This window comes from Condylostylus longicornis, unplaced genomic scaffold, assembly GCF_029603195.1.
Source record: "Condylostylus longicornis isolate FDR11 unplaced genomic scaffold, ASM2960319v2 ptg000018l, whole genome shotgun sequence".
NCBI classification, from domain to species: domain Eukaryota; kingdom Metazoa; phylum Arthropoda; class Insecta; order Diptera; family Dolichopodidae; genus Condylostylus; species Condylostylus longicornis.
In genome coordinates this window covers 3,350,253-3,359,422 of record NW_026577987.1, presented here as the reverse complement: position 1 = coordinate 3,359,422, position 9,170 = coordinate 3,350,253, and the positions used below count along the sequence as shown (strand labels likewise).

General features: G+C 28.5%; 2 protein-coding genes across 2 annotated transcripts; one reads left to right on the top strand and one right to left on the bottom strand.

Moving 5' to 3' along the window:
* The first annotated feature begins 1,239 nt into the window (after positions 1-1,239).
* LOC129606235 (zinc finger CCCH domain-containing protein 15 homolog) lies at positions 1,240-3,020 on the top strand. The gene is made up of 6 exons (XM_055516430.1): positions 1,240-1,448; positions 1,514-1,816; positions 1,875-2,003; positions 2,058-2,264; positions 2,388-2,675; positions 2,729-3,020. Exons 1-6 carry the CDS (start codon positions 1,380-1,382, stop codon positions 2,930-2,932), a joined length of 1,200 nt encoding a protein of 399 aa, XP_055372405.1. The 5' UTR covers positions 1,240-1,379; the 3' UTR covers positions 2,933-3,020.
* On the bottom strand, positions 3,008-5,542 carry LOC129606234 (mRNA export factor Gle1). Its single transcript, XM_055516429.1, has 5 exons — positions 5,234-5,542; positions 4,022-5,164; positions 3,648-3,967; positions 3,266-3,596; positions 3,008-3,206 (listed from the first exon to the last, which is right to left on the bottom strand). The coding sequence occupies exons 1-5, from the start codon at positions 5,270-5,272 to the stop codon at positions 3,093-3,095; spliced, it is 1,947 nt and encodes a 648-aa protein (XP_055372404.1). The 5' UTR covers positions 5,273-5,542; the 3' UTR covers positions 3,008-3,092.
* Positions 5,543-9,170: the final 3,628 nt, after the last annotated feature.

Genomic DNA, 9,170 nt, shown 5'->3' with positions numbered 1-9,170 from the left:
ATATACTTTGATAGCAAAAAGTTTTTAAAACACTAAATTTTACTTATAATAAAGTAAACACTAAAACTTGAAAGAACCTTGTATATTGAGAAAACGATTTCGTCATCATTTTTCCTCAAAAAGTTTTATACCAGACGCTTTGCATATTAAAACTTTATAAAGTTTTTTCAAGTTTTTTAAAAAATTTCTTATACAAGACAGACCTATCTTTTTGTGTACTGGCTAAATATCTGCTTTATTATAACCATTAATTTGGCATTTCGAAAAACTCAAGGGATTTTCATAAACGCAATACAACGAAACAACAGCGTGATGTATATGCAATATATGTATATTTGAAAGTTGTTCAAAGCCAACCATAATACTATGTTTATTGTTTAACAAACCTATTAAAGCAAATTCGCGTTAAGGATAATGAATTTTTGTTGCTATGAATATGTTGCGATATTCGCATCTTTTTTGACATATTTCGGTCGATCGGAATTCAGTTTGTGGATCTGATAGTAAATTTCAAAAATATTCAATAAACATTTGAAAAAATGCGACAAAATATGTTATGCAATACAAAATATAGTATTGTTGACATTTTTTTAAAACAAAATTTTAATTGCATTTTGTAAATTTTTAATTTATGTACATACATACATGGAAAAAATTATAAAACTAAACTTGACTTAGAGAAAACCAAAACTAAAGAAAAAACATCTGATATTTTCTGTACGCATATTTCCACAATGTTAACCTTCTAATAATTTACGAGTTTCGAAAATTTTACATTTTAAGTACTCAGATGACTAAAATACGACAGTTATAATGATTTCGATATATTGTTGAAAGGTCCTACATTTTTATGAATAGGGTTTTCCTCGTTCATATGTCAGCTTGTGTACTTGACTTAAAATTATACTGAAACTTAATCCGCGATTTTACTATGTCGGCTTGGGGTACTCAAAATTTTTTGATTAGCTTGAGTGAAGCCGGTTTCAAGACAAGTAACTTTTATATGGACAAGTGCGCTTGAAACTGCTATATAAATGGGGTGATTGATTGATAAAATTTGATTTTGAACGTGATACAGTGCAGTTTTGTTTACATTATCTCTACTATTAATATCGGATCAGCAGTTGATTATTTGCCTATGTAAACCGTCGGTGATAAACAATGTAACTGTCACATAAATGTCACAACTGATACTTCACATCACATTTTCATTCAATTTAGCTATGTTTACGTCTACACTCTCTTCTTTCAGCTGTCAGCCACATTGCGAGCTGTGTTACATTTTTGGTGACTGTGTTTATATATTTTATTAAGAATTTTTTAAAACTAAAAAAAACATTTTAACAATTTTCGCTTTAGGAAGAAGCAAACTTTAAAAAATGCCACCGAAAAAAGTACCAGCTACGAGTAAAAAAACCGAACAAAAAAAAAAAGAAAAAGTTATTGAGGTTAATAGAGAGATAAATAAGTTTTGAAAATGGAATGCGAATTATTACAAGTGGTATGTTTTTAGGATAAAACATTTGGTTTGAAAAATAAAAAAGGTGCTAAGCAGCAAAAATTTATTCAACAAGTAGAAAAGCAAGTCAAAAGTGGGGGTGTTCATCCGTTAAATCCGGCTAATGCTAAAAAAGAAGAAAAAGAAAAAAAGTTAAAGGAGCAAAAAGAATTAGCACAACTATTCAAGCCAGTTCAAACACAAAAGATAGAAAAAGGAACTGACCCTAAATCTGTGGTATGTGCGTTTTTTAAGGCCGGTCAATGTGGAAAAGGTGATAAATGTAAATTTTCACATGACTTGACTATGGATAATAAGGTGATTTAAAGCCAATTCTTTATCATTGCAAGATCTTCAATTTCGCTTTTTCTAATAGGTCGAAAAAAGGTCGGTTTATGTTGATATGAGAGATGATGACACAATGGACAACTGGGACGATGCAAAATTGCAGGATGTTGTTGACCAAAAACACGGTAAAGAGAAAAATAGACCGACAACGGAAATTGTAAGATTTTTTAGTTCGATTTGAATACTTCTTCTAAAAGCAAATATTATTTAGATTTGTAAATATTTTATTGAAGCTGTAGAGAAATCAAAATACGGATGGTTTTGGGAATGTCCTAATGGGGATAAATGTATTTACAGGCATGCCCTTCCTCAAGGTTATGTTTTAAAAAAAGATAAAAAGAAAATGGATGAAATGAAGGTCGAAATTTCACTAGTTGATTTAATTGAAAGGGAACGAGCGGCGCTTGGACCAAATCAAGTAACTCAAATTTAAATTAAAAGTGTACACCTATCTTTGCATTTAAATTTAACTCAAAATCCCTTAAATAAAAATAAAAATAAACTTATTAGTTAGCCAATACTAAGGTTTTAATATTTTTAGACGAAGATTACTCTAGAAACATTTTTGGCTTGGAAAAAAAGGAAAATTCAGGAGAAAAAAGATAAACTCGCTGCGGAAGAGGAGAAGAAAAAGAATGATTATAAACAAGGAAAGCAATTTGGTTTATCTGGTAGAGAAATGTTCAGTTTTAACCCCGATTTAGTAGACGATGGACAAATAGATGAAGATGATGCTGCATACGCAGAATACGCCCGTTCAGAGGAAGACGACGATACTGTAGAGTTTAGAGAACTTGATTTGAATGAATTATCGTTAGCAGCACAAGAGGTAATATTTCGGATCTTTTGGTTTTAACTTGCTAAGTTCCTTTTTATTTTTAGGTTGATGGTTCTGGAACTGTAGCCCAAGATACTCGAAATTCACATCTTTCAAATGGATTGGATGACGAGGGCAGTAATTTAGCTTCTGCCTTGGTAGGGGACGAGGCAGTACCTATAAACGAAAATTTATTCTTGGATGAAGATTGTTTAGATGGTCTAGATAACGAATTAAATGACTTAGATCTTGAAGATGCAGATGATTAGAAAACAAATTAATTTATAAAATACTACATTATGCGGCGAAAAGTGTATTTCAAAAATTAAAATAAAAATATATGATTTCAATTAAAGAAAGTCCTCCAAATATTTATTTACGTCAACAGCTCTTTGTTAATTCTAAGCATGAATTTTCCTTAATAAAATATTACCAGAAATCTTTTGGAACTACACCTTGTGGTTTTTCGATACGATTGAATTTTAAAATTAAATCCAATGTCTGTTCCAACTTTCCTTTTGATGCAGCTTTTCCATCTTCAATCTAAAAACGAAAAAATATATACTATATTTTTGGATGTACTGCATAAATCTTTAACATACTTCGTTTAATTTCGGTAAATATTTTTCTTGAATAAGCACTAATAACTTTTTAAATTGCTTTCCATACAGTGAAAGCATTTCAAAAGCTGCTATTTGTAAAAATTCAACAATAATTGTTGCTATAACGTCGTGCATCTCCGGTTTAATATTAATTAAATTACTTAGCCACTTCCAACCATTTTCGATAGGGAACGGGTGAATCATATCTCCGCGTTTACCGTGCGATACCATGATAGCAGCAAATAGTCTAACAATTCCAGCCTGTCTCTTATTATATGCGCTGAAATCTTCCAAAGCTGATGCATTTTCAGTAACGTAATACCCATAAGCTCTAAAAAAATTAATAATCAATGATTTCATGAAAATTTATTATAAAACTCACAATTTATAATGAACGTCATTTAAAAAATTCGATCTTGAGAATAAAAATGGTACTAGGAATACTGATTCTGTATACATTTGGCCGATAAACATTTTTCCAAAATCGGGGATACGATTCCAAATAGCAATAATTATCGATGCAAAAGGAAAAGCAGCTTGAGAATTTGAAGAAATTTCAGTTCCAGCCACATCAATAAATTTTTTGGCTAAATATCTAATACAGTAATCTGCAGCAAGAGGATGTTCAGAAACATGTACATCTGTTGCGGTTTGTTTTTTAGTACTTCCCAAAATGAAGCTCATTAACTTGTCGAATTTATCCTAAAATAAGTAACGCTGTAATGGCATTACAATGAGACAATATTAAATTTTTACTTGCATATGTTGTGGCGAAACAGCACATATTGCAGCAACGGGAATGTTAATTTTCCTTCTACATGCTGCTAAGAATTTTTTCATGTTTGGATCATTTTCTAACGGTGCAAGAGCTTTTACTTTATCATTGAAATAAGTAATAATACCAGAGTAAACATTCCAAGTTTCCAAACTAATAAGCAAGAATGGTGCTTCGGAACTATCTGGAACGTCAGAAGTGTTAATTGAGGATTCACGTTGTGTGGATTGTATTGGAGAGTGTGAAGAATATTGTGAAGATTCTAAATTATGACAATTCTTTTGTAATAGGACTCCATCGGGTGTCCCAGTTGGCTGTTTTCTCTTACTTATATCATTATAAAGTTTTGCTTCCAAATTTTCAATTCTACTACAAAGACTCTCCGCTGCAAGAATCTCCGGTTGTCCCATATTATTGCTCTTAATTTTTTGTATTAGCTTTTCAAAATCAGTCGCCAAATCTTTTAAGTTTTTATTATATTCTTCACAATCTACAAGATTTTTCTCTAGTTTAAGTGATTGACACACTTTTTCATAATGCGAAGTAAATTTTTTTCTTCTTTGGACAATTGCTTCTAGGGCAATTTTTTGAAGGCGTCGTTGCTTTTCATTTAAAATTTTTTCAAGTTTTTTATTATCCTGTCTTATTTCGTTTTCAATATATTCTTCAGCAATTTTATAAATTTCCTTATCACTCTCTATTTTGTTTTGTATCCAATCACTTCGTACTTTTTCGGACTTTTCAATTAATTCTTGCCTTTTTTTGTTTTCAATCGTTATAACATTCAACCTCTGCTCCAGCTCCTTCTTAATGTTTTCTTTTCTTGTTCTTTCGGTTACTTTCGCCGCAATACTATTACTGATTATATTTATATCAAGTAAATCACTTTTTGATGATAAATTGATTCTAGATTTCGATTGAGGTTCGTTATTAATTGTTTTTTTTTGTTTTATTTCTTTTGCTAATATTTTTTCTTTTTCATTGTCAGAAGAAGTTAAAGAAGATGTTACATCATTAGGTCCAATCGTTCTACCATCTTTAATTAAAGGGCTAACTTTTGCAGCTCTAATGAGAGTTGGTAAATTAACAATTGGTATATTGTTTATCAGGTTTCCTAAAACAGTCTACAAACTCGTTTGCATGAAACAGATAAATATGAACTGCTTATCTTAATCTATGAATATTCTACTTACCTCATCTGCTGAATTTTTAAAAGTCAAACCCTCTTCCATTTTTATGATGTACTTAAGTTTTTCTAATTGAATTATGCGATCTTTAATATCCTGCTATACGTAAGTTTATTTTACCTAACTGGTTATATTGCTTTAATTTTTGATAAAATCATCGAATAAAACACTAAACTAATTCAAACGATATTGTAAAGTAAATTATTTATTATGTTTACATCTAACCTTAGGGATTATTTTACTTATAGTTCAAAAATTGGCAGGTATTTTATAGAATTGTTCTGTTCTCATTATTCACATTTGCGTTAGATTTAATGTAGAAATGCTCTGAAATCATCCATATCCATGAAATCAAAACAATAATAGGTACAGAGCATCCCTGTGTTAAAATTTTGAATGACATAAAACTATCAGGGTTGCCAGACTTTTGGCGAGTCAAGTAGCCCAAATTTCAAAAAAAGTAGCCCAAAATAGTAAATATTTGCAAATATTTAAAATAAATTAAAATTTTCTTTCTTTTTTTTTTGTTCTTATTATAAACAAAGTTAATTTTTTTTAAATAAAAATTTTATTACAGCAAATTGTATAATAAAAATCACAAATTAATTGAGAACAAGAAATTCATTTGTAACATTTTGTAATTAAACATTTATAAATTAAAAATTTCCACAAACTTGAAAAAAAAATTCTTAAACTAACTTTTAGTTTAGTTATATATATTAATATTATTATTTAATTCCATAATTAAATCACATAAGGCTTCAGTCTCTTCCGCTTTTTGATATATTTTAGAATTAATTCTATGAAAATATTTTATCAACATTCAGATAAACACACATGAATTCAACATTTTTTGTGTGGGCACAAAATTATTACAGGAAACATTTTGGTGTATTGTGGTGGCAATTCTGATTCTAATTCTGAAATATGTGTGTTTATCTGAATGTTGATAAAATATTTTCATAGAAAGATAACAATAAATGAATTTAATAGAAAACAAAATAAATTATTTTAAAAGTTGTAATAAATTTTATAAAAAATCAAACTTCAAACAAAAGTTTATAATAAAAGTAGCCCCAAATTAAAAAGTAGCCAATTTCAGAATTTTGATAGCCAAATCAAGAAAAAAGTAGCCCAATAGGCTACAAGTAGCCCAATCTGGCAACACTGAAAACTATATGTCAATTAGTTTTAAAAATAAATCCTTGAAGAACATTATAACTAACGAATTGTTCCAAAAATTTTTCTAAAAAATTAGATTTCAACAGTTATTCACTTCTCGGGATCATAAGAATATTTTCTAAGAAGACACTGAAATATAGACATGAAATGAAATATACACTTTTGAAATGAAAATATATCCTATTTTTACCGTTTTGTTTCAAGTTGAATATGAAACATCTGCACATATTCATTTCTACATTTCATATTTAAATGTTCATGTTGGTTATTTGCATATAAGTGAAACGCTCGTTTAGAAACATTCAAAACTAGATAAGTGAACTTATTCAGTTCTAATTATTATACTAATTGCAATTGCAAAAATGTATAACTTATTTAATATGGAAAAATAAGTTAAAATTTTAATATTATGTAATTTTTACTAGCAACATTTTAAAATGCTAACTTTTTGAACACTCTTTACTAAATTTTCACTAGTTAATGTTTTAGTAAAACAAAAATAAAACGAAAAATTCAATGGTGTTTTACTCGTCCTGACAGTAAACCCTTGATGTAACAAATGTCAAAAATTTCTTAAGGAATACTCGAGAAAAATAAGACTGCTTTTATTTTTAGAAAGCAGTATTTAATATTATCCTATTCACGGCAAAATATTATTTGATTTGTTGTCTTTATTAAAGGAAATATGGAAATTCAAAAAACAAAACTCATTGAGGCAAAATGCAAATATTTAATTTATTAAAATAAAAAATTCTTAATTTTCTTAAAAATAAATCCAAAATTAATTAGACAGATTGCTCTCCTCTTCTATTTTTTTTCTGTTAAATATTCAGTTAAAAACAATGAATCTCACTTAAAAGTTGAAAATAGAACTAGAGGCATTTCCCGTGGCAAAATGTCAAAATTCGTATAGAGAATACACATATTTAAATATTACTGTCCAGAATCAAGTGAAATTATCGTCGCGAATTTAACCACCGGCAGTAAAATAGCCTATAATCCTATTTTTCTACTACCGTTTTTTGGACATCATGTGTGTGTGATATTGATATCCATGAATTTTATTTCTAATTCTTTGTTTTATTTAATTTTTTTTATATTATATAAAAAATAGCGAAGAGCTGATTTTGCCGTGCGTCTGTTGTTCTGGGTTAACAACGGAATTTAATTTAATTCAATTTAACTACTATAACCCAATTTATATGACCGTACTTGAAACCTTTTTAGTATCTGTATAAATGTTACTCCACTTGAAGCCGGTTCACTCAAGTCAATCAAAATATTTTGTTTACTTGAATTGAAATGTAATAGTTAGGTATTACTATGTTTTTTTTTAATAAAATTTGATTTTAAGTAAACATAATTTGCTTTTAATTGTTTTTCTTTTTTGTTACTTGATAAAGGTGAGTTGTTTGGACTTATAAAATTTAAATTTCTTTGGCCTTCGAAATATTTCAGGCTCTTGAGTATCTAAAAATTAGATAGCGCTGCTCTACAGATTGAAATAATAATACTTGTATTATTAACAAATGTGAAATTGACATTAAAACTACATTATATGTATATTATTTAACTTACAATTTTCAATATTTGAATCCGCGTGTATGCAGCCGATTTCCAAGCAAAGCTTTAAGCAAGTAAATTTATCGGATCGACTTCACTTGAAAAATTCAAGTCAAATAGCGTTTATATTGGCTCAAAATCCGCTTGCAGTCGTCTTCAAGATGATTATATACACAGTAGTAGTAAAAACGTAGCTTGAGTTTCGAGCTACGTTTAAAGCCAAATCCTCCCGCAGCCATATAAACGAGGTAAAGGTAAATTCATTAACCATCATAGCCTTATTACTTTTTAATAAAAGTGGTATGTGGCATCTATTCTTTATTTCATTTACATAAAGTGTAAACTTTTAATACGGGTTTTGTTTTTAAATGAAGTGCATATTCAGCTCTATAAGAGAACGAAAAATTCCCATTACGCAAAGAATTAAAATTTAACTGGTAGGTAATTTTTTAATATTCAAGCAAAGAATTAACTATATCTATACTGAACAGTGCTGTAAATCGGAAATCTTTAAATTTCCTGGAAAACGATTAAAATTTACCGAATTGAGTTCTAATTTCTTGTAACCTCTCTTTTAATGTGGTTTAACAAAAATTTTTTTTTTTGCGAGAAAAGGAAATATTAAAACAAAAGTTTTTACAAGACTCGAGCTTGATTTAATCACATACTAAATGGAAAACATAAGGTTTTGTTTTTTAATTATAATTTGCAGCTGTTGAACAAAGCGCAGATGCCATTCAATCAAACTTATATCTACATTACATTACATAGCACTGATTGCTTCTTTGCCAATGTTTACAGTAATTACATATATAAAATTTCGATGAAGATCTTGTTTTGTTTAACTGGATATTAATAATTGAATACAAAAAGGACTTACGCTTAGCACCCAGCTGAAAAGGACTCTTTGTTTCGTAAAAAAATCAAAGTATATCTATTTACTTTCTATTATAAAGTATATATAGATATACTTTCTATTAATAAGTAATTCGATTCGTTCCATTCCGTTAGTTTTCGTTTGCATTTTGTTTCCAAATTCTTAAAATATTCCATTTTTACTTAGAAATAGATGGTAATAAGAGTTGTGTAGGCAAGAAAGAAACAAAATATTGTAAACAAACGAGTGTATCAAAAGGATTGAACTGAAATAAAATTAAGTTAGGTAAAAATTTTGTTATTTTTATTTTGATAAAAAATT

What these genes read in the sequence shown, in the direction of transcription:
- LOC129606234 (XM_055516429.1), bottom strand. Translation starts at nt 5,272, where the DNA reads ATGGAAGAGGGTTTGACTTTTAAAAATTCAGCAGATGAG. An exon ending in TTTCGCCACAACATATGCAA is followed by an intron (nt 3,968 to 4,021) that starts GTAAAAATTTAA and finishes TACTTATTTTAG; the next exon opens with GATAAATTCGACAAGTTAAT. An exon ending in ATTTACCGAAATTAAACGAA is followed by an intron (nt 3,207 to 3,265) that starts GTATGTTAAAGA and finishes TTTCGTTTTTAG; the next exon opens with ATTGAAGATGGAAAAGCTGC.
- LOC129606235 (XM_055516430.1), top strand. Translation starts at nt 1,380, where the DNA reads ATGCCACCGAAAAAAGTACCAGCTACGAGTAAAAAAACCGAACAAAAA. An exon ending in AAAAAGAAAAAGTTATTGAG is followed by an intron (nt 1,449 to 1,513) that starts GTTAATAGAGAG and finishes GTATGTTTTTAG; the next exon opens with GATAAAACATTTGGTTTGAA. An exon ending in ACTTGACTATGGATAATAAG is followed by an intron (nt 1,817 to 1,874) that starts GTGATTTAAAGC and finishes TTTTTCTAATAG; the next exon opens with GTCGAAAAAAGGTCGGTTTA.